We start from the raw sequence: 26,108 nt of genomic DNA, 5'->3' as shown, positions 1-26,108 counted from the left end.
CTTTTTTGTAGGTCCAACATGGCCCGTGGCGTCTTCCTGCAGCGATGTGCACCGCTGTGCACGGAGCGCTTCAGACGGGTATGTATGTTGCTTTTTTTTCCGTGTAAAAGTAAGCCATTTTGTTTCTTTAGGCTAATCTTATGTTTCTTATCTCTTTTGTAGGTCCAACATGGCCCGTGGCGTCTTCCTGCAGCGATGTGCACCGCTGTGCACGGAGTGGTTCCGACCCGCGGCTCTTTTGCTGATTGAGGTGAGCTATCTTTTCAATTTTAATAATGTTATGTTTCTTATCTTTTTTGTAGGTCCAACATGGCCCGTGGCGTCTTCCTGCAGCGATGTGCACCGCTGTGCACGGAGCGCTTCAGACGGGTATGTATGTTGCTTTTTTTCCGTGTAAAAGTAAGCCATTTTGTTTCTTTAGGCTAATCTTATGTTTCTTATCTTTTTTGTAGGTCCAACATGGCCCGTGGTGTCTTCCTGCAGCGATGTGCACCGCTGTGCACGGAGTGGTTCCGACCCGCGGCTCTTTTGCAGATTGAGGTGAGCTATCTTTTCAATGTTAATAATCTTATGTTTCTTATGTTTTTTGTAGGTCCAACATGGCCCGTGGTGTCTTCCTGCAGCGATGTGCACCGCTGTGCACGGAGTGGTTCCGACCCGCGGCTCTTTTGCAGATTGAGGTGAGCTATCTTTTCAATGTTAATAATCTTATGTTTCTTATCTTTTTTGTAGGTCCAACATGGCCCGTGGCGTCTTCCTGCAGCGATGTGCACCGCTGTGCACGGAGTGGTTCCGACCCGCGGCTCTTTTGCAGATTGAGGTGAGCTATCTTTTCAATTTTAATAATCTTATGTTTCTTATCTTTTTTGTAGGTCCAACAAGGCCCGTGGCGTTTCCCTGCAGCCGATTGCACCACTGTGGACGAAGCTGTTCAGACGGGTATGTATGTTGCTGTTGTTTCCGTGTAAAAGTAAGCCATTTTGTTTATTTTGCCTAATATTATGTTTCTTATCTTTTTTGTAGGTCCAACATGGCCCGTGGCGTCTTCCTGCAGCGATGTGCACCGCTGTGCACGGAGTGGTTCCGACCCGCGGCTCCTGCGACAGAAAAGTAAGTTATTTCTTTAAAAATATTTTTATCTCCCTTTTTTTATGATATTGTTATTTATTGTATTGCCTAATAGCTGTCATTTAATTTGTAAAAAAAATGTTTCCGATCTTTACATTTTTTATTTGTTTGACGAAAGTGCTATTAATAATTGAATAGGGGGAGTACTTGATTTTAATACGGCATGGGCGGGGCACGTTTATTCCCGTTAACGTCATTTCCCGATCTCGTCTGGAAAGTTCTACAGGTAAGCGAGCAACTTTAGTCTGTTGATGTAATGTATTAATTATTTTGTGTTACATGTACGGTTTTCATTTACAGGTAAGCCAGGTTTGTTTGTTTTTTACGGTTCATCTTATGTTTCCGTCGAGACTAAGAGAGCAACTTTTGTCTGTTGATGTAATGTTTTAAATATTTTTAGTTAGATGTACTGTTTTCCTTTACAGGTAAACAAGGTTTACTTTGTTTGTAGGCTAATATTATTTTATCTTTTTTCTAGGTCCAACATGGCCCGTGACGTCACCCTGCAGCGATGTGCACCGCTGTGCACGTAGTAGTTCCTATTCGAGGCTTATTTGCAGTTTGAGGTCAGCTATCTTTTCTATTGTAGTAATCTTATTTTTTTTCTGTCTTTTGTAGGTTCCACATGGTCCGTGGCGTGTCCCTGCAGACAGGTATGTATGTAATTTCACGATATCTTCACTGAAGTTTGCGCAGGTGTCGTCCTGGTATTCGGGTCCTGTACTCTAGTTTTGCCTTAAGTATCTGATGTTTTCTGATCTTTGCCTCTTGTTTTTAAATTTTTTTTTTCAAGGTCCAACATGGCTCGTGGCGTCTCCCTTTTTCACGTTAACGTAATTTCCCGATATCTTCACTGATGTTTGCGCGATGTCGTCCTGGTATTCGGGTCCTGTACTAGTTTTGCCTTAAGTAGCTGATGTTTTATGATCTTTACCTCTTGTTTTTAAAAATGTATATGTATGCACTGTCCATGTTCTGTTTGTGTTTCTCTGATTTATACACCCCACTGACTGTGCTGCTACGATCGACAGGTAAGTGATATATTTTAATACATTTATGCACTGTTCATGTTTTATTTGTGTAACGATTGTCTAATTTCTACAGTTCACTGAATTTACTGCTACGATTGACAGGTTAGGTGCAGAGCGCCATATTAGTAATATAAAAGAAAAATATTTTGCCACAATTTGTAGTATCATTAATTTGTGAGCTACTGTTTCAAATTATATGCCTACTGTTATGCTTGCAAGTTTACGTTAACGTTTTGTTAACACGCTTGCATGCAACTGCGTTTTTATTTTATTAAATTTTACACTGCACTTGCGTATTGGTTTTAATGCACGCACGACTTTGTAGTAACTGCCCAGACTACTTGGTGCCACTTTAATTCTTTTGGGAGGGTGGGACCTGTCTCTTGCATCCGCGCGCGTTCACACTCAATTCACATGTAATTGCCACATCTTGACTCGCAATAAGATACACTTCTTTCCAGACTGTCCTTTGTTTGCTACAAGGAAGCACCGCACCCAAACATTAACATACGGCTACAGGGCAACGTCAACACTACATGTGGTCTTCTTTTGGTATTTAATTCAAGCAACTGACAGGCCTTCGCGTATACTTAACACAGAATTCGCACCTCTGCACTCACAATGGAATACACTTCTTGCCAGACAGTCCTTTGTTTGCTCGAAGGAAGCACCGCACCCAAACATTAACTTACGGCTACAGGGCAACATCTTACCTATTTGCTGTTTTTCAACACTACATGTGGTTTCTTTTGTTATTTAATTCAAGCAACGACACTTTTTTTAGCTTTCGCACTATTTAAAACAGACGAGCGGACTTTCGGGACAGTTCTTGGGAAAAAGCCCGACGGTATACTTCGAGAGCTGATCGATCTCTAACTAAAAACTGTAAGTAACTGCTTTCATTAAGAATAAGAGAATGCTTTACTTTTAACGTTTTAAATTTATTTACAATAAATAATTCAATTAGTATATTTGTATAAATTTTATAACTTTTACTTCTAAAATTTACGTGCACATGGCTTTTTAATAAACACTTTAAAGCATTTTAGAATATTTTTTGTCGGGAAACTTTCAACATCATGCAACTTTTGCCATATCTCATGTTCTTTAGTAGCTGCAGTGTAAGAAATGAGTGTATTTTAAAGATCTTATCATTTGTAGCAACTCCATAAAGAGTACTATCAGTGTTTGTAAAAGCATTAACAGTAAATAGTGCAACTTTTGCCATATCTCATGTTCTTTAGTAGCTGCAGTGTAAGAAATGAGTGTATTTTAAAGATCTTATCATTTTTAGCAACTCCATAAAGAGTACTATCAGTGTTTGTAAAAGCATTAACAGTAAATAGCCATGCGGCAAAGAGCCCTGTCGCGTAGCTGTGGAGAGCGGGAGGGGGCATGCTGTAACCCCGGACTCTACGTAAAGCACCCGTCTCCTCGTGTGCCGTCTGTCATCATCAGTGTCCTGGGGTAACTTTTACTTTGTTTGTAAAAGCATTAACAGTAAATAGCCATGCGGGAAAGAGCCCTGTCGCGTAGCTGTGGAGAGCGGGAGGGGGCATGCTGTAACCCCGGACTCTACGTAAAGCACCCGTCTCCTCGTGTGCCGTCTGTCATCATCAGTGTCCTGGGGTAACTTTTACTTTGTTTGTAAAAGCATTAACAGTAAATAGCCATGCGGGAAAGAGCCCTGTCGCGTAGCTGGGGAGAGCGGGAGGGGGCATGCTGTAACCCCGGACTCTACGTAAAGCACCCGTCTCCTCGTGTGCCGTCTGTCATCATCAGTGTCCTGGGGTAACTTTTACTTTAACAAACAGATGACATTCTCTTGTGCGAAACAACTGCTCTTCCTGTAAAAATGCCCATTTGTATTCAGTAGTCTAACTCTGTGACATGCTGGGTAAACTTTTGGAAATGAGCCGAAAGTAATAATATTAGTAAAGTAATAGCGCATTATTACAATCCGTTTGTCAACAGATTGCACACCAAATCGTGTCTCGTTTGTGACGGACCACGCACGCTCGAGCACATTTCAATACTTTGTTTAGTACATTTGACATCCTCAACCTCTCCCTCCACCGTCCCTTCACTGCTGCAATCGCTCCTCAGCCTCTCCATGCATACTCTCCTCAACGTCTCACTGGATCATCCCTTCAATGCTGCACTCTCTCTTCTGCCTCTTACTGCAACATCTCTTCATTCTCTCCTCAGTTTCTTCCTGCACGGTCCCTTCACTGTTGCACTCTCTCCTCAGCCTCTCCCTGCACGGTCCCTTCACTGAAGCCCTCTCTGCTCAGACCCCCTCATCAAAGCTGCACCCATGACTCATCCACTGCACCATCACTCACTGTTGCACTCTCTCCTCAGCCTCTCCCTGCACGGTCCCTTCACTGTTGCACTCTCTCCTCAGCCTCTCCCTGCACGGTCCTTTCACTGCTGCCCTCTCTGCTCAGACTCCCGCATCCAGCCAGCACGTCTGACTCATCCACTGCACCGTCACTCACTGTTGCACTCTCTCCTCAGCCTCTCCCTGCACGGTCCCTTCACTGAAGCCCTCTCTGCTCAGACCCCCTCATCAAGGCTGCACCCATGACTCATCCACTGCACCATCACTCACTGTTGCACTCTCTCCTCAGCCTCTCCCTGCACGGTCCCTTCACTGTTGCACTCTCTCCTCAGCCTCTCCCTGCACGGTCCCTTCACTGAAGCCCTCTCTGCTCAGACCCCCTCATCAAGGCTGCACCCATGACTCATCCACTGCACCATCACTCACTGTTGCACTCTCTCCTCAGCCTCTCCCTGCACGGTCCCTTCACTGTTGCACTCTCTCCTCAGCCTCTCCCTGCACGGTCCTTTCACTGCTGCCCTCTCTGCTCAGACTCCCGCATCCAGCCAGCACGTCTGACTCATCCACTGCACCATCACTCACTGTTGCACTCTCTCCTCAGCCTCTCCCTGCACGGTCTCTTCACTGTTGCCCTCTCTGCTCAGACCCCCGCATCCAGGCTGCACCTCTGATTTATCCACTGCACCATCACTCACTGCTGATACACTTGATATGTATTACGCTCTGTTATCTATGCTCTCTGTATTATACTCTCTGTGTTATGCTCTATGTGTTATGCTCTGTCTTACGCTCTCTGTTTTACGCTCTCTGTTTCTTACACTCTGTTTAGCACACTGTTTATACACGCTCTCTAACATATACTCTGTTACACATTATATATATATCACGCTCTGTTATCTATGCTTTATGTATCATGCTTTCTGTGTTAGGCTCTCTGTGTTATGGTCTCTATCTTGCGCTCTTTGGTTCTTACACTCTGTTCCTTACGCCCTTTTCGTACGCTCTGTTTCTTACTCTGTTTCTTACTCTGTTTCTTTCTCTGTTTCTTACTCTCAGTTTCTTACGCTCTGTTTCTTACGCTCTGTTTCTTACTCTCTGTTTCTTACTCTCTGTTTCTTACTCTCTGTGTATTACGCTCTGTGTATTACGCTCTGTGCATTACGCTCTGTGCATTACGCTCTGTGCATTACGCTCTGTGCATTACGCTCTGTGCATTACGCTCTGTGCATTACGCTCTGTGCATTACGCTCTGTGCATTACGCTCTGTGCATTACGCTCTCTGCATGACACTCTCTGTATTACGCTCTCTGTACCACATTCTCTGTACTACATTGTAAGAGTAGTTCAGAGAGTGTGTTGCAAAGAACATGGTACAGAAAGCGTGGTGCAGGAAGCGTGGTGCATAAAGCGTGGTGCATAAAGCGTGGTGCATAAAGCGTGGTGCATAAAGCGTGGTGCAGAGAGTCTGGTGCAGAGAGCATGATGCAAAAAGTATAATGCAGAGAGTATGGTGCACTATAAGTTGGCAATCGCTGATGATGATAAAGTGAGTGCAGGTGAGAACCAATCTGCAAACTCCAATTGGGTTGCTTACCTGAGGCATTGCCAACTTTTTCACATCTTTTCACTTTCTATACATTCTGTCTGGCGCTCTGTCTGGCGCTCTCTGTCTGGCGCTCTCTGTCTGGCGCTCTCTGTCTGGCGCTCTCTCTTTGGCGCTCTCTGTCTGGCGCTCTGTCTCTTACGCTCACCCTCTGTACTACATACACCCTCTGTACTACATACACCCTCTGTACTACATACACCCTCTACTACATACACCCTCTGTACTACATAACACTCTGTACATACACTCTGTACATACACTCTGTACATACACTCTGTACATACACTCTGTACATACACTCTGTACATACACTCTTTAACACACTCTCTGTACCATACTCTCTGTACCACACTCTCTGTAATACACAATCTCTTTACATACTCTCTATACACACTTCCTATATTACTCGCTCAGCATTATGCTCTCTTTAATTTATTACACACTTTCTAGCACATTTCAATACTTTGTTGTAGAGTACGTTTGACATCCTCAACCTCTCCTTCCACCGTCCCTTCAATGCTGCAATCGCTCCTCTGCTTCTCTTTGCACCGTCCTTTCAATAATGCACTCTCTACTCACCTTCTCCCTGCACCGTACATTCACTAATGCACTCTCTGCTCAGCTACCCATTGCATTGTCCCTTCACTGCTGCACTCTCATCAACTTCTCACTGCATCATCCCTCCACTGTGGTGCTCAGAGCATAAGGCAAAGAGCATAGTGCAGAGAGCGTTGTACAGAGATCTAGAGAGAATAAAGATAACATTAGCCAAATTGAAAAGATAACTTTTCACAAACTGTACAAAAACAGCATATTGAAACAACTTCATGCACAGTAGTGCATATCGCTGCAGGAAGACACCACGGGCCATGTTGGACCTACAAATGAGATAAAAAACATAAGATTAGCCTAAAAAAACTAAATGGCTTACTTTTACACGGAAACAACAGCAACATACATACCCGTCTGAAGCGCTCCGTGCACAGCGGTGCACATCGCTGCAGGAAGACGCCACGGGCCATCTTGGACCTACAAAAAAGATAAGAAACATAAGATTATTAAAATTGAAAAGATAGCTCACCTCAATCTGCAAAAGAGCCGCGGATCAGAACAACTCAGTGAATAGTGGTGCACATCGCTGCAGGGAGATGCACGGGCGATGTTGGACCTAGAAAAACGAAAATATACCTTTTCCAAATAAATTTGAAAAGAAACAAAAAACATACATACCGTTCAAAGGAGTACTAAGCAACTTCTTTCAGAGAGGGTCAGAGCAAAATGGCCTTTACATATCTACAGCCATTTTCAGAGTTCGGTATGTGCTGGGTCTGTGCTTTTGTTGTTCTGAGCAACACATAACGACACTCACTGTCTAAAGAACAGCAAAACTTAAAGGCCCCCAAATACACTCTCTATTATGATCTCTGTATTATGCTCTCTGTATTAAACTCTCTGTACCACACTCTCTGTACAATGCTCTCGAGACTACGCTCTCTGGACTACGCTCTCTGGACTACGCTCTCTTGACTACGCTCTCTGTACAATGCTATCTGTACAATGCTATCTGTACATAGACCCGCTGTAGTACATACACCCTCTATACTACATACACACTCTATACTACATACACCCTCTATACTACATACACTCTCTGTACATACAATCTTCATACACAATCTCTAAAACACACTCTGATACACATGATATGTATTACGCTCTGTTATCTATGCTCTCTGTATTATACTCTCTGTGTTATGCTCTATGTGTTATGCTCTGTCTTACGCTCTCTGTTTCTTACACTCTGTTTAGCACACTGTTTATACACGCTCTCTAACATATACTCTGTTACACATTATATATATATCACGCTCTGTTATCTATGCTTTATGTATTATGCTTTCTGTGTTAAGCTCTCTGTGTTATGGTCTCTATCTTGCGCTCTTTGTTTCTTAAACTCTGTTCCTTACGACCTTTTCTTACGCTCTGTTTCTTACTCGGTTTCTTACTCTGTTTCTTACTCTGTTTCTTACTCTGTTTCTTACTCTGTTTCTTACTCTCAGTTTCTTACGCTCTGTTTCTTACTCTCTGTTTCTTACTGTGTTTCTTACTCTGTTTCTTACTCTCTGTTTCTTACTCTCTGTTTCTTACTCTCTGTTTCTTACTCTCTGTTTCTTACTCTCTGTTTCTTACTCTCTGTTTCTTACTCTCTGTGTATTATGCTCTGTGTATTATGCTCTCTGCATTACGCTCTCTGCATTACGCTCTCTGCATTACGCTCTGTGCATTACGCTCTGTGCATTACGCTCTCTGCATTACGCTCTCTGCATGACACTCTCTGTATTACGCTCTCTGTACCACATTCTCTGTACTACATTGTAAGAGTAGTTCAGAGAGTGTGTTGCAAAGAACATGGTACAGAAAGCGTGGTGCAGGAAGCGTGGTGCATAAAGCGTGGTGCATAAAGCGTGGTGCAGAAAGCGTGGTGCAGAGGACTGGTGCAGAGAGCATGATGCAAAAAGTATAATGCAGAGAGTATGGTGCACTATAAGTTGGCAATCGCTGATGATGATAAAGTGAGTGCAGGTGAGAACCAATCTGCAAACTCCAATTGGGTTGCTTACGTGAGGCATTGCCAACTTTTTCACATCTTTTCACTTTCTATACATTCTGTCTGGCGCTCTCTGTCTGGCACTCTCTGTTTGGCACTCTCTGTCTGGCGCTCTGTCTCTTACGCTCACCCTCTGTACTACATACACCCTCTGTACTACATACACCCTCTGTACTACATACACCCTCTGTACTACATACACCCTCTGTACTACATACACCCTCTGTACTATATAACACTCTGTACATACACTCTGTACATACACTCTGTACATACACTCTGTACATACACTCTTTAACACACTCTCTGTACCATACTCTCTGTACCACACTCTCTGTAACACACAATCTCTTTACATACTCTCTGTACACACTTCCTATATTACTCGCTCAGCATTATGCTCTCTTTAATTTATTACACACTTTCTAGCACATTTCAATACTTTGTTGTAGAGTACGCTTGACATCCTCAACCTCTCCTTCCACCATGCCTTCAATGCTGCAATCGCTCCTCTGCTTCTCTTTGCACCGTCCTTTCAATAATGCACTCTCTACTCACCTTCTCCCTGCACCGTACATTCACTAATGCACTCTCTGCTCAGCTACCCATTGCATTGTCCCTTCACTGCTGCACTCTCATCAACTTCTCACTGCATCATCCCTCCACTGTGGTGCTCAGAGCATAAGGCAAAAAGCATAGTGCAGAGAGCGTTGTACAGAGATCTAGAGAGAATAAACATAACATTAGCCAAATTGAAAAGATAACTTTTCACAAACTGTACAAAAACAGCATATCGAAACAACTTCATGCACAGTAGTGCATATCGCTGCAGGAAGACACCACGGGCCATGTTGGACCTACAAAAAAGATAACAAACATAAGATTAGCCTAAAAAAACAAACATGGCTTACCTCTGAACGAAAACAACAACATACATACCCGTCTCAACAGCTTCGTGCACAGTGGTGCACACGGCTGCAGGGAGACGCCACGGGCCATGTTGGATCTACAAAAAGACAAAAAAAAAATAAGATTATTGCAAAAGAAAAGATAGCTTACCTCAAACTGCAAAAGAGCCGCGGATCTGAACAACTCAGTGAATAGTGGTGCACATCGCTGCAGTGAGATGCACGGGCGATGTTGGACCTAGAAATACGAAAATATACCTTTTCCAAAAAATTAGTAAACTAAAAAAAACATACGTACCGTTCAAAGGAGTACTGAGAAACTTCTTTCAGAGAGGGTCAGAGCAAAATGGCCTTTACATATCTACAGCTATTTTCAGAGTTCGGTATGTGCTGGGTCTGTGCTTTGGTTGTTCTGAGCAACACATAACGACACTCACTGTCTAAAGAACAGCAAAACTTAAAGGCCCCCAAATACACTCTCTATTATGATCTCTGTATTATGCTCTCTGTATTAAACTCTCTGTACCACACTCTGTACAATGCTCTCTGGACTACGCTCTCTGGACTACGCTCTCTGTACAATGCTATCTGTACAATGCTATCTGTACATAGACCCGCTGTAGTACATACACCCTCTATACTACATACACACTCTATACTACATACACCCTCTATACTACATACACTCTCTGTACATACAATCTTCATACACGATCTCTAAAAGACACTCTGATACACATGATATGTATTACGCTCTGTTATCTATGCTCTCTGTATTATACTCTCTGTGTTATGCTCTATGTGTTCTGCTCTGTCTTACGCTCTCTGTTTCTTACACTCTGTTTAGCACACTGTTTATACACGCTCTCTAACATATACTCTGTTACACATTATATATATATCACGCTCTGTTATCTATGCTTTATGTATTATGCTTTCTGTGTTACGCTCTCTGTGTTATGGTCTCTATCTAGCGCTCTTTGTTTCTTACACTCTGTTCCTTACGCCCTTTTCTTACGCTCTGTTTCTTACTCTGTTTCTTACTCTGTTTCTTACTCTGTTTCTTACTCTGTTTCTTACTCTGTTTCTTACTCTGTTTCTTACTCTGTTTCTTACTCTCAGTTTCTTACGCTCTGTTTCTTACTCTCTGTTTCTTACTGTGTTTCTTACTGTGTTTCTTACTCTGTTTCATACTCTGTTTCATACTCTGTTTCTTACTCTGTTTCTTACTCTGTTTCTTACTCTCTGTTTCTTACTCTCTGTTTCTTACTCTCTTTTTCTTACTCTCTGTGTATTATGCTCTGTGTATTATGCTCTGTGTATTATGCTCTGTGCATTACGCTCTGTGCATTATGCTCTATGCAATACGCTCTGTGCATTACGCTCTGTGCATTACGCTCTCTGCATTACGCTCTCTGTATTACACTCTCTGTACCACATTCTCTGTACTACATTGTAAGAGTAGTTCAGAGAGTGTGTTGCAAAGAACATGGTACAGAAAGCGTGGTGCAGGAAGCGTGGTGCATAAAGCGTGGTGCAGAAAGCGTGGTGCAGAGAGTCTGGTGCAGAGAGCATGATGCAAAAAGTATAATGCAGAGAGTATGGTGCACTATAAGTTGGCAATCGCTGATGATGATAAAGTGAGTGCAGGTGAGAACCAATCTGCAAACTCCAATTGGGTTGCTTACGTGAGGCATTGCCAACTTTTTCACATCTTTTCACTTTCTATACATTCTCTGTCTGGCGCTCTCTGTCTGGCGCTCTCTGTCTGGCGCTCTCTGTCTGGCGCTCTCTGTTTGGCACTCTCTGTCTGGCGCTCTGTCTCTTACGCTCACCCTCTGTACTACATACACCCTCTGTTCTACATACACCCTCTGTTCTACATACACCCTCTGTACTACATACACCCTCTGTACTACATACACCCTCTGTACTACATACACCCTCTGTACTACATACACCCTCTGTACTACATACACCCTCTGTACTACATACACTCTTTACATACACTCTTAACCACACTCTTAACCACACTCTCTGTACCATACTCTCTGTACCACACTCTCTCTAACACACAATCTCTTTACATACTCTCTGTACACACTTCCTATATTACTCTCTCAGTATTATGCTCTCACACTCTCTATACACACACACACAGTCTAACACGCTTTAAACGCACAAAATCCACACAACACTATTTACGACAATAAACTACACAATATTAAGTACATGCTTATCGAAAAACACTATAGTACAAATGCAACTCACTATTATTTATGACTTGCTCAAAAATACAAATACACTTTACTAAACACTTTCATTACCTTACCTTCTTTCTTGTAATACAATACATTAATAAATACTATTATTAAAAGTACTAACTAATGCATTTTTCTCATTTTTCATAGGTTGCCAATTATTCCTTACAAGATCACAAGTTGCTAATTGCGTGTCCAAACAACATCGAGGTAAAAGTACATAACTGTTTTTGTTTCTCTATCCACTTGTAACAGTAAAAAGAATTTTAACAACATCAAATAGTATAGATCTATAAACAAGATAACATAACTCATTTACTCTCTATATATACATATATATATATATATATATATATATATATATATATATAGATATATATGTGTGTGTGTGCATGTATATAGATATATTTATATATATATATATGTTTATAGAATAGCCTACTTAAAGTAAAAATAAAAATACTCTAGTATAAATAAAAGACCTAAATATTATAAAACTAATACTTACAAGATTACTAGGAAAAAAATAGGCTAGAAATTAAAAGCTATAAAAATAAATCTCATTAATAACTATAATATAAATATAGCAATTTGCCAGTAAACTGTAACTATATACAAATAGAACATAGTCAATATACTCTTTAGACAAGAGTTTAAGAAAACAAAATCAGTGTAGCAATAAATATGATCCAAATACTGCAAGCAGATTATCATCAGGGGCATTTAAGATTTTCAAGTAATTCAAGAGGGAGACAATGTTTACCAAATAGCACATTTGCTATTATACACAACTATAGCAAAGTTGCAAATACATGGACTAAAGAAGATTTACATCACATTATGGACTTAGGTGAAGCTTTATACACAGATATGCATTCAATTAATAGTCAAATACTTATGCATCCAGACGAATTGCCTAATTTTATACAACACAATAACACTATCTATGCACTTAAGCTTAAAGAACCATCATATGGAGACATATTGAAACATTTTGACCCATCAACACCAACATTAATAACAACATTAAAAGCTGCACTAGATTGCAACTCAGGTGTTTTACTTTGCATGGAAAAGTATGTTATTTCTATTATAAACAATAACAATTCATACTTTGTATTTGATTCACATAGCCGCGATAACACAGGAATGCCTCACCCAAATGGAACATGTATTACTATACAAATACCATTTGAAAATCTTCTAGACTACATAACTAAGCTGCACATAGCATTAAAGGTCCAAATGATAATTGCGTGCCATATGAATTAACTCCTATAAATATAACTACTATTAAAAAAGATACGCTTCAAAAAGCAATAGTCAATAATGAACAAAATAGAAATTCTATACCAAGAAAATATATATATGTGCATTCTACTGAAGCATGTTCTAATTTTTTTACACACGCCTTTCTGACACGTATAGAAAGAGCAAAAAATATCATACGTGAAGCAAAAATCAGAACCTTTACTAATGTAGAACAGCCATCAACATCCTTAGCTAATACTCTTAGTACAAGATCAGATCCAAATGCATTTTCAACTCCTACAACACGTACAGAACTAACTACGACTAACAGCCATCACATAGATCCACCACAATATACTACTACACCACAGAATAATACTACAACTAACACATATGCTAGTATAGTTAGAAAAACACTTCACCAAAATAGCATAAACAAACATTTAGAAAAACAAACATCACAAGGTAATTTACATGCCAACACATATACAGATAGTAATGATCATGTTTATAAACGTATTCCTGTAAGTAATACAATAATAATTCCTGAAAATAGGGCCAATAGCATATTGACTAAAAGTCTAACAGACACAAATAGAGACCGAAATAATGATAATTTGGCACAAACTCCACAAAATATAGATACGGTTAATAGAACACAGGAGCATAAACAAAACACCATTGAAAACACATCTCAATATTCACAATCTCTAACAATGAGTCTATTTGCTATACTACACAACTACTGTAAACCAGCATCTACTTGGGACACTTTAGATGTTAATTGTATAATGGATCTTGGAGATGCTTTATATACTGAAATGCACTCTCTTAATAACGATAATTGTGAACTACTACATAATTTACCTAATTACATAGTTCACAATAACATAATATATTCGACTAAGCTGAAAAAAAACTTTCAAGGTGAGATAAATGAAGAAAACAAAAGTAAAAATGCTAAATTAATGTCAGCATTAACTTCAACAATTAATTTAGAAAATGGTGTTTTAATCAGTATAGAAAATAATGCAATTTCTGTATTTAAAAATAACCATTCTTACTTTATATTTGATTCACATAGCCAAGATGAAAAAGCAATACCACATCCTAATGGAACATGTATTGCTATAGAAATAGAATCTATTAATCAACTTATCCAATACATCATAAAGTTACCTAATAAAGGAAGACTAACACATTCACAAAGTATTAGTTTACAATTAACTCCTGTAAAAATTATAACAATTAGCCGGAAATCCCTTAACGCAACACTAAAAAACAATAGCGATAATAAAATGAAGTCTAAAAAAAACATATATGTCCATACTACACAAGTATTGGTAAATGCATTAACACATATTACAACTACAAACATACAAGTCAGAAATACAAGTACAAACACAGTAAACAGCAATAGTCAAGCAAATGAAGAGCTTTTAACAACACACAGTAATGTCACTGCCGACATAACTAATAGCAATGACAATGTCATAACTGTATCATTTACACATAGTGATCAATTACAAACACAAACTAGTAGGGTACAGGCGCAAAAAAGTAACAGGAAAAGAAAGCATATACAAGAAGCAGAAAATTCAGATTACACTGATACTAATATAAGGTTAGAAACAACAACTGAAATAATAAGTAGATTCCATGCCCAAATAAGATATGGTCCGGAGTATGCTTGCACTATTTGCAATCAATTATGGCATAAACAGAATTTAGTCAAAACACACAGTATTACAAAGAAAGCAAAATTCTTAGAGTGTAACATTAGCAAATTCAAAACTGATGAGATATGTAAAACATGTTACACATATATCAATAGCAACAAAATACCCCCTTGTTCTTTTTATAATGGTATGACTTTTCCTAATATTCCAGCAGCTTTACAGTTGCATAATTTAGAAGAAAGATTAGTATCACCAAGAATACCTTTTTTACAAATTAGAGCACTACCACGTGGGTCCCAAAAATCTCTATCAGGTGCAGTAGTTAATGTACCTGCAGATGTTATGACAACTGTTACTGTTTTACCTAGGCAAGTTAATGATAACATGACGATTCCCATTAAATTAAAAAGAAAATTAAGTTACAAATCTTATACACATTTTGAGAATGTGAGACCTAATAAAGTTAAAAACGCTGCAATATATTTGGCAAGTACTAGCAATATGTTCAAAGAATATGGAGTCACCATTAATCCAGATTGGCAATATACACCAGCAAATATAACACCTTGTAATGACACTTCTGATACTAACGATACATCAGATTCTGAAGACAACATAGCAGCAGGGAATTTAGATACTATGTTAACGAATGAAACTATAACTACAGAAAATACTAATATTTTAAATTTAGCACCTGCAGAACATAACACACCAAGAGGTCTATATGAAGACATAGATTCTGAATATTTAGCTTTCCCTACAATATTTTGTGGCAAGCGAAGGCTAACAAATAAAGAAAGGCATGTACCAGTACATTACAGCACAATTTGTCAATGGGAATTAAGGAGTAATGATAAAAGAGTAGCAAAGTCTATAACTAATGTTTTCTTTAAATTGACTAAGTTGCGCATAAAGCAAATACATAGCAAAATATATATCTCCCTTAGGAAATACTTTAATAATGGCCATGTTATAACTGCAAAAGACATCAAACAAAAATTAGACAAAATTCTACAATTTAATGAGGGGTACAAAATACTTAAAACTGTACGTAGTTCACCACCATATTGGGAGCAATGCAAAAAAGATTTATTTGCTATGATCAGACAATTAGGGATACCAACTTTCTTTCTGACTTTATCAGCTGCTGAAACAAAATGGTATCATTTAATTAACATCTTATTGCGTAGTGAAAACCAAAAGGAATGTACAAAAGAAGAATTTCAAAATATGTCATGGGAAACAAAATGTGCATTAATACAACAAAATCCTATAACTTGTGCAAGACATTTTGACTTCCAAGTTAGAAAACTATTTAATTGTATACTATTACATGAAAGTAATCCAATTGGCAAAATAATAGATTACTTTTATAGAGTAGAATTCCAACAACGAGGATCCCCACATATACATGCCATAATATGGATCGAGAATGCCCCACAATATGAAACTTCTGAACTCAATAAAGTTATTACTTTTATCAATAAGTATGTAACATGTGCAAAAACTCAAGATCCAAATATAGAGTCTTTATTACCGCTCCAAAAGCACGGCCATACAAAGAATTGTCGTATTAAACATAAAAGAACATGCAAATATCAGTACCCAAAATATCCAATGCCAGAAACGTATATATTAGAACAATTAGAGCTAGACAAAACAGATCAAGAACTCCTTCAGCAAATTGAACTAATACATCTAACGATGAACTCACAAGAATTTCAAAATTACACTTTTAGTCAGTTTTTAGATTCAATGCAACTAGATATAAAACAGTATCTTAAATGTATACAATCAATTATTGAAAAGAAAACTATTTTTCTACAAAGAACACCTGCTGAATGCTTTATTAATAACTACAATCCTACAATTTTACAAGCATGGCAAGCAAACATAGATATACAATACATCTTAGATGCATATGCCTGTGCTGTATATATTGTTTCATATATTAGTAAATCTCAACGTGGAATGAGCAAAATAATTGCACAAGCTGCAAAAGAAGTATATCACAATCCAAGTATAAAAGAACAACTCAAGCATATAGGTAACAAATTCTTAAACTGTACCGAGATAAGTGCACAAGAAGCTGCCTATCTCATACTTCAAATCCCTTTACGAAAAAGTTCGAGATCTTTTGTATTCATTAATACAAGCCCACAAGAAAAGAGGACATACCTATTAAAAGACATTGAGGCTATAAATTTATTGCCAGATACTTCTAATAACATTCAATATGAAAATATTATAGTAAAGTACAGCAAACGCCCTGAAATATTAGAAACATGTACATTAGCTGACTATGCATCTATGTATGATGTTAAAAAAAAAAAAAAAAAAAAGAATAAAGAAACCGACCATGAAAATTTTCTTGCAGAAAATAACTTTTATAGCTCAGATGAGGAAGAACTTGAGATTAATCTGCAAAATGAAGAAATAGAAGTAGACTACGCAAAACGCAAAAAACAAAAAATAATTCGATATTGTAGATTTAACAAAAACAATGACTCCGAAAATTATTATAGAGAATTGATAATGCTTTATTACCCATGGAGAGTTGAACATCAAATAATTGGTCAGAAAGAAACATATTATGAACGCTATCTAGAAATTCAAAGCACAATTGACTATTATCATAATAAATATAATAAAACATTAACAACAAACGACAATGAAAATAGTACATTAGATCCATTACTTATACCTCCCACAGAAATAGAAAATGATGACAACATATGTCCAGAAATACAAGCTAATGAACAAATAATCTATGACTTATCATTCGATTTAGGAATTAGAAGTACAACTATTGAAGAAGAACTAACAAATAATTTAATACCAAATGAGCAATATAACAGTATAATGCAAAATCTTACCAATGAACAACTTAACTTTATATACCATCACTTACATTGGATCAAAACAAAAGATACACCCTGCTACACATTTTGTACAGGTGGTGCAGGAGTTGGTAAAAGCTTCCTTATTACTGCGCTTTACCAAACATTACTACGATACTACAATACTAAAGCAGGAGAAAATCCAGACAACATATATGTATTGCTTACAGCTCCAACGGGCAAAGCAGCACATAACATTCATGGTAAAACACTACATAGTACTTTTAAAATACCTGTTTCGCAAACACTAGATCACAAACCACTAACTCATGAGAACAGGAGCACACTACAAAACCAATTAATGCATCTAAAAATAGTAATAATTGATGAAATCTCAATGGTAGGAGCAAATATATTCAATTTCATACATAATAGACTACAAGAAATAAAAATGTCTAACCTCCCTTTTGGTGGTGTATCAATTTTAGCAATTGGAGATTTTTATCAATTAAAGCCAGTATTTGACCCATACATTTTTGAAACTTCTAAATATTCATACAGACCATTAAGTACTAATCTATGGCAAGAACATTTTAAGTTATTTGAGTTAACTAAAATAATGAGACAGCTCAATGACTTACCATTTGCTGAACTACTAAACAGATTACGAGAAGGAAAACAAACTACTGAAGATATAATACAGATACAAACACGAGAATTAGAACCACCAGAAAACATTATCAAAACTATACCTTACATAATGGGAACTAACAATGAAGTTAATAGCATTAATAGTGCAGTTTTATTGCAACATATACAACATTACCCAGTTTACACAGCAACAGCAGTAGATACAGTTGCATCTGACTTAACTGAAATTGTTAAAAAGAAAATTCTTAGTCAATTGCCTACAGACTCAACAAAAACAATGGGCCTGCCATTCGTTGTCCATATTGCCTTGAAATTAAGATATGATCTAACTAGCAATATTAATGTTAATGATGGATTAACTAATGGTGCTACAGGCATAGTTGAATTTGTAGAAACAATAAATAACACCCCTAATGTTATATGGATTCATTTTGATGATGCAAATGTTGGTAAATATACAAGGCAGGAAAATAAACACATATATAACACTAACATTTTGCCTACTTGGACACCAATACATGCTATATCGCGCCATTTCCAATTTACCAAAAAATTTATCACCATTATACGCAAACAATTTCCCCTACGACAATCATCTGCACGTACTATACATAGAACACAAGGAGCTACTAATGAAAAACCTATTTACATACACTTTAACAATAGCAAAGTACATCATATGCATTATGTGGCTTTAAGCAGAGCAAAATCATTAGCTAACATATATATTAAAAACTTTAACCCTGACAAAATAGCTGTCCATGCTAAAGTACATGACGAAATGACAAGACTTCGAACAGATATGCTATTGCAAATATCTGTACCACAATTATGTAACTACAGCCAAATGTGTAATTTGATAGTGCAAAATATACGTTCACTGCAAAAGAATTACACAGCTATAAAAGCAGACACAAATCTAATGAATGCAGATATTCTATGCTTCACTGAAATAAACACTACTAGACCAGCTGATAGCAATACTTTCTTAATAGAACAGTACCATCTATTAATATTTGACAAATTCCACCATCAAGTAACAAACCATGGCATAGCAATTTACTACAGGAAAAATATTTTTTTAATTCCTATATATGAAACACAACACGAAATTGACATTCTACATTTTACTCTGCAGCTTAATAATTGCAACTACTTATTTGTTATACTATACAAACCACCACATGTACACATACAAATACTATTACAAGTTTTAAGTACGATATTGAACTTTTACCCTAATTATAATTACTGCATAATGGGTGACTTCAACATAGATCTAACACAAACATCACAAAATGCTGACATACTGCGACAATATATGGTAAACGAATTCAAATGTGAACAGAAAGTAACAGAATGGAAAGGGGCGACCACTCGGTCCCCCCGAACGTATGGCGGAGTGCCTCGATCCCCCCGGGAAGCCATTTTTTGGGCGGGAGGCGCGTCTCGGCTGGTATGCCCGAAGCGGCGTAGCCGGGGCGCGCCTGTTCCCGCCCTAGAGTGGGCTGGCCTAGACACTGACGCAGCCAGCCACGCCCTCGGGACGGGCAGGGGCGGGTTTACGCCCGCCCTGAAGACGGATAAAAGGAGACGCAAGGCCGGAAGACGTCCTCTTGTTCTTGTGCTCCGAAGCTGCACCTCCTCGCTACACGTGAGCTCGGGACAGAACAAAGAGCCAATTTTGAGCGTTTTGATCTTTTTCTTTGTCTTCCAGATACTTCGTCGAAGAAGATGCCCAGGAAAGGCGAAAAGAGAATGACGACTGACCAGATGGTTCGGGCACTCTTTAAAGATATGTCCGACATAAAGAAACGGTTGGCGGAGCGAGATGGGGAGGAGGGTTCGGGCCCTTCGCCGGCTGGAGGGAGACCTAAGAGGCCGAGAAGGGTTCCAGCCGGTGGGGACGTCCCGGTTCCCTCTGCCCCTCTCGAGGCGCCGACCCCAGTACCGATAGAGGGGAATCCAATCCCGGGGGTCGTCTCCCCGACATCCAAGGAAGACATGCCCCCCGAGCTGGCAGCACAGCTAGCAGCGTGGTTGGGGGATAGTGGTGATGGCGCCACGGCTGCCGAGGCACAGGCGCTGATAAAAGGGCTTCGTGAGAAGAAAGAGGCAGCTGGAGTGGCGGGGATAGACAAGCCGCAAGCGGCAGAAGCTGCGTCCGGTGCAGGTAAGCGGCCATTGCCGATTGCAAGGGACGAGTCAGCACCCTCTCGTAGAGAGAGATTGGGACAACATGTGCCGTTAGCTATAAAAGAAAAGATCTGGGCGGGAGAGTACGTGAATATTTTTTCCCTGCTTGTTGATCATTATGATGTGGAGCATGTGAAAAGTCAGAAGGACTTGATGCATCCGAGTGTTTGGCGCGCAAAAATGGCCGCCTTTAAGGTTAATGAGAACATTGGCAACTGGGGCAATGCATGGGGTATTTTCACATCGATTTTGGGGGAACGTAGGCCCGAGTTGCTCCCTGAGTTTCCCGTTTACCAATCACGAATTATGGGTTACTCGACAACGTATCAAGGTAACCATTGGTTTTGTTATGACAATCTGTTCAGAAAGGAAAAGGAACATAACAAGAGTTTGACTTGGGATTGTTACGATTCGTTAACTTGGGACAAAATGAAAGAATCAGGAATGTTAAGAATGCCATTGGTCGGGAGCAATGTTGTTGATTACTCCCGCCAGAATGTGGGGACGCCCTTTCGACCAAGTACGAGCACCGACGACCAGTCAAGGCCCGCAGGCAATACAGGGAAAAAGGGTTTCTGTTTTAATTTCAACAAGGGGAAATGTACCAGGCCTCCGGGATCGTGTAAGTTCAAACATGAGTGTAGTACGTGTGGGTCGTCCCATCCTGAGTCATCGTGCAGAGCCAGAACGGGTGAGAATGGGGGTAAGGGGGGCGCCAAACAGGTCTAAGCTAGGCCGAGGGGCGCCTTTACCAACCCCGATTGATACCTTGGCAATGATTCCCTGGCTCAGCGAATACCCGGATCGTACTTCTGCCGGGGTGCTACGGAACGGTTTTACGCATGGTTTCCGCATCCCGGTAGGGGACTTTCAGGGTGTAGGGACGTGCAAAAATCAACTTTCCGTTTTACAACATACATCGGTAGTGCAGGAGAAAATTCAGAAAGAGGTTAGCCGGGGACGGGTCGCCGGCCCGTTTAGTGAACCTCCGGTACCAGGTTTCGTTTGTTCTCCGTTAGGGGTGGTCCCCAAGAAGGACCCGGGTGAGTTCCGTTTGATCCATAATCTGTCTGCTCCACGAGGTCTTTCGGTGAACGACGCAATTGATCCAGAAGTTTGTTCGGTGCGATACGCATCTTTTGATGAGGCAGTAGCCATCTTGAATCGCCTGGGGCACGGGACGTTGATGGCGAAATCTGATATCGAGTCAGCGTTCCGGTTGCTCCCGGTACACCCAGACGATCAGCGTCTTTTGGGATTCGGGTTCCAGGGATCATTTTACATGGATAGGTGTATGCCAATGGGTTGCTCTATTTCATGTGCTTACTTTGAGCAATTCAGTACTTTCCTGCAGTGGGTGTTCACTGAGACAGCGGGTTTCCGAAATGTAATGCATTACCTTGACGACTTTCTGTTCCTTGGCCCCGCCGGTAGTCCCGAATGTGCCCAGGCTTTAGACAAATTCTGTGTGTTAATGGGTCATCTCGGCGTGCCGTTGGCACCGGGTAAAACTATGGGTCCCACGACTTGCCTCGAGTTTCTGGGGATCGAGTTGGACTCAAGGGAGGGGTGATTCCGTTTACCAGCTAGCAAGGTGTCGAAATTTAGGGCAGCCCTCCAAGTATGTGTAACTGCATCCAAGGTTACACTGCATCAGTTGCAACAGTTAGTGGGAAAATTGAACTTTGCCTTGAGAGTGATACCAATGGCTCGCCCCTTTTCCCGCTCAATTGCCCAAGCGATGGTTGGCTTGAAGGAGGGTCATCATCGCACAAGGTTATCGACTGAGGTCCGCCAGGACATGCGGATTTGGTTAGCATTCTTGGCGGACTTCAATGGCCGAGTTGTCTGGAACAAGCCAGTCATGTCCTCCGATGAGCTTGGGCTATGGACAGATTCAGCAGGAAGCGTAGGTTTTGGCGCCATCTTCGGCACAAAATGGTCGGCACAGAAGTGGCCCCTATGGTGGCACGAGAAGGGGCTGACAAGTAACATCGCTTTCCTCGAATTATTTCCCATTCTGGTGGCCCTGAGAACCTGGCCAGAAGGGTTCAGAGATCATTCTGTTGTGTTCTGGTCCGACAATATGACCGTGGTAGAATGCATCAATAGTCAGGCAGCCCGTTGTAAATTGATTTTGAGGCTGCTCAAAGAAATTGTCTTACTGTGTATGCAACTGAACGTGGTATTCAGAGCAAAACATGTCCCTGGGGTGATGAATCAGGCCGCTGATGCACTGTCTCGTTTTCACATGCAGGCTTTCTCGGGCTTCCTTCCTTCAGCGGACCCGGAGCCGGCACCCTTCCCCGAAGCTCTCTGGTCTCTCGGTGCCCCGAACTTCGTCACCTCGTGGGAGAGAGTCTAGCACCCAGGACAAGGAAGGCATATGAAGGGGCGTTCCAGGCCTATTTAGCCTTTTTGGGGGCAGAGAGAGGGGGACTTTGGGGGCAGGAGGAGTTGGTAGTACTTTTCCTGATGTCCTTACGTAGGGCTGGGAAATCGGTGGCCACGGCCCAAAGGCATCGTGCCGCCATTTCCTTTGTTGCCAGGGCCCATGGCATCCTGGACCCGACAGCGTCTTTTACGGTACAGAAAGCGCTGCGAGGATGGCAACGTCTGGAGGGTCGCAGAGTAGACGTAAGACGACCGATAGGTCTAGACAGGTTGTCCCAGTTGCTGACCACACTCCCTAACACATGCTCGTCCCCGTTCGAGACCTGTTTGTTCCGAACTGCATTTATGCTGGCATTTCACGGGGCTATGAGAGTTAGTGAGCTAGTTGCAAGGAACAAACGGGATGTGACGGGGGGCTTGTGCAGGGAGCAGGTTCAGATCAGGGGTGATGCGATGATTGTCTCCTTTCTCAGGTCCAAGACTGACCAAGATGGGAGGGGGGACTGCACGATCATTCGCAGGATCCCCGAGTCATCCATGTGTCCGGTTCAGTGCTTAGAAGATTACCTAGCACGAAGGGTGGCATCATGGGGGGGGACATTGTTGAGGCATGTAGACGCCACCCCGCTGACGAGGTTTCAGTTTCAGCGGGTGCTTGCAATGGCCATTGCCGCAGCGGGCTTGGACCCGGGTGAATTTGGGACCCATTCCTTTCGTATAGGGGCTGCCACAGAAGCTACAGCCAGGGGTCTCAATGTAGAACAAGTGAAACGGGTGGGGCGTTGGTCCTCCAATTGTTATAAGAGGTATGTGCGATTGCACATGTTATGAAGCTGTAATCATGTACTCACGCTTCTTGTCTTCTGTTTGTTTTCAGTTCAGCAAGCCTACGCGGCAGGGCGGACTGTGCAGTTGACCCAACACCAGGCCAGCGGTCACACATCACCGGCTGAGAGAAAGGAGGTGTGGGTTGTAGGCCACTCATACGTGAGACGGGCCGCAGACGTATTCAAAGCAGGTGATATGATTCACGTACCTGGGGAATACGGGTACAGAGTGTCCTTCTACGGAAGGGGCGGTCTCTGTATTGACCAGTTTCAGGCATTTTTTGAGGGTTTGTTAGAGCGGATGAGGTCACCGCCGTCCATAGTCATAGTACATTTAGGGGGCAATGATCTAGTCACCACCGGTAGACGACTTCTCCTGGAGGCTATGCTTTCCACGGTAAGTTGGTTAGCAAGGAGAGTTCCGGGGTGTACAATTGCGTGGTCTCATATGATCCCACGAAAAGTGTGGCGGGGGGCTATCTCGATCCCTGCTTTGAATCATTCCGTTAAAAAATTGAATAACAAAGTGAGTCGGTTGTTCCGTTCCAAGACATTACATTCGATCTCGCATAGTTGTATTAATGATGACAGTATGTATTTGCGGGATGGTGTGCATTTGTCGAGGGTGGGCAATGAGTTACTCATAGGTGACTTCCTAGCTTGGTTAAAATCGTTAAAACATGACCTTTAGGTAGGAGTTTGGTGGGGGGTCCGGATAGCCGGTCAACTATCCGGACCTGTGGCGGTAAGGTCATGATCGGTGAGCACTAATTGGTAGATCCCTATGAGTGGGCGTCACCCAACACGGATGGGAGCGCTCGGGGGAGGTGGCCATTGGCCCCTCAATGGGGAGGCGGTCCCGTCTAAGGGCGGGTCGCCGGAAGTTAAGGAAAGGCGGTCAAGGCCCCTTCCTGTGTAGGAGGGGTTACAGCCCCCTCCTGAGGAATTTCCCGGGGCCAGGGTCATCTGCGACGGCAGATGCGGTAAGTTGTGTGGGGTGGGGGGAGGTCCACGATACCTTCTAGATACCACACACAAGTATTCGAACGACCTTTAAATGGCGTCGAGTCTTAAGTGCCCCCGACAAGTCAAGGGAAATTGTTAGTAGTTGCACTTGAGGTAAGCCTCTGTGCTGTCGCCCTTCCCAAGTGGGAGGGGTAAGTCTGGTTAGGGATCTTGACACCGGTTATGACCTTGCCGTTGGCCCTTAAACGTTAGGATGTACAATTTCAGTGTTTATAGAGAATGTTTCTGTAGGATGCTAGTTCGGCTAGGAGAACCTCTGTATTAGAGAATATGTTAAGATTAGCCAAACATCGCAAATGTGATAATGAAATTGTACATAATATGAAACGTTTAATGTTTAATTTTTTGTTTTAATAAATACGGCCGCGGGAGGGTCACTCCCTCCCACATCCAAAAACTTTGAAGAACTGTTTCCGGTTTCCCTTCTTTTGGGGATCGTGTTGAGAGGGGGTGGCGGGTATCTCAGCCATATGGAAAGGGGCGACCACTCGGTCCCCCCGAACGTATGGCGGAGTGCCTCGATCCCCCCGGGAAGCCATTTTTTGGGCGGGAGGCGCGTCTCGGCTGGTATGCCCGAAGCGGCGTAGCCGGGGCGCGCCTGTTCCCGCCCTAGAGTGGGCTGGCCTAGACACTGACGCAGCCAGCCACGCCCTCGGGACGGGCAGGGGCGGGTTTACGCCCGCCCTGAAGACGGATAAAAGGAGACGCAAGGCCGGAAGACGTCCTCTTGTTCTTGTGCTCCGAAGCTGCACCTCCTCGCTACACGTGAGCTCGGGACAGAACAAAGAGCCAATTTTGACCCACCCACCAGCCCCTGAGGACAGCAAGTTGTTGTGCAATAAAGTGGATTTTCTAAGTATGTTCTTCCTTTTTTGTTTACAGGTTGTGAAAGTATCAGTTTTGTTGTTTTTCTTAATAAAGTATGGTGAATATCATTTAGGTTGTTACGATTAAAAGGACTTGATGTAGTGTTGCTTTTTGAGCATGCTCTTTCGGTCGTAGCGACCAATGTTTTCATAGGTTCAAATTGTCGTATTTATTTTTTGGTAGGCGGTAAGGTCATGATCGGTGAGCACTAATTGGTAGATCCCTATGAGTGGGCGTCACCCAACACGGATGGGAGCGCTCGGGGGAGGTGGCCATTGGCCCCTCAATGGGGAGGCGGTCCCGTCTAAGGGCGGGTCGCCGGAAGTTAAGGAAAGGCGGTCAAGGCCCCTTCCTGTGTAGGAGGGGTTACAGCCCCCTCCTGAGGAATTTCCCGGGGCCAGGGTCATCTGCGACGGCAGATGCGGTAAGTTGTGTGGGGTGGGGGGAGGTCCACGATACCTTCTAGATACCACACACAAGTATTCGAACGA

The 26,108-nt window shown here is 41.6% G+C and overlaps 1 protein-coding gene across 1 annotated transcript in view; it reads left to right on the top strand.

The window, feature by feature from the left end:
* Window positions 1-1,291: 1,291 nt before the first annotated feature.
* LOC147747099 (uncharacterized) overlaps window positions 1,292-26,108 on the top strand; it is a 29,571-nt gene continuing 4,754 nt past the window's right edge. Inside the window, exons 1-2 of the mRNA XM_086925069.1 lie at window positions 1,292-1,354; window positions 12,037-12,096. Of these exons, the coding sequence (XP_086781195.1) occupies window positions 1,292-1,354; window positions 12,037-12,096 (123 nt within the window). The remainder of the gene's footprint in view (window positions 1,355-12,036; window positions 12,097-26,108) is intronic.

This window comes from Lissotriton vulgaris, chromosome 1_1 (genome assembly GCF_964263255.1).
Source record: "Lissotriton vulgaris chromosome 1_1, aLisVul1.2, whole genome shotgun sequence".
Classification (NCBI taxonomy): domain Eukaryota; kingdom Metazoa; phylum Chordata; class Amphibia; order Caudata; family Salamandridae; genus Lissotriton; species Lissotriton vulgaris.
Note: the sequence above shows the minus strand (reverse complement) of the source record. Positions and strands in the feature narration are given on the sequence as shown.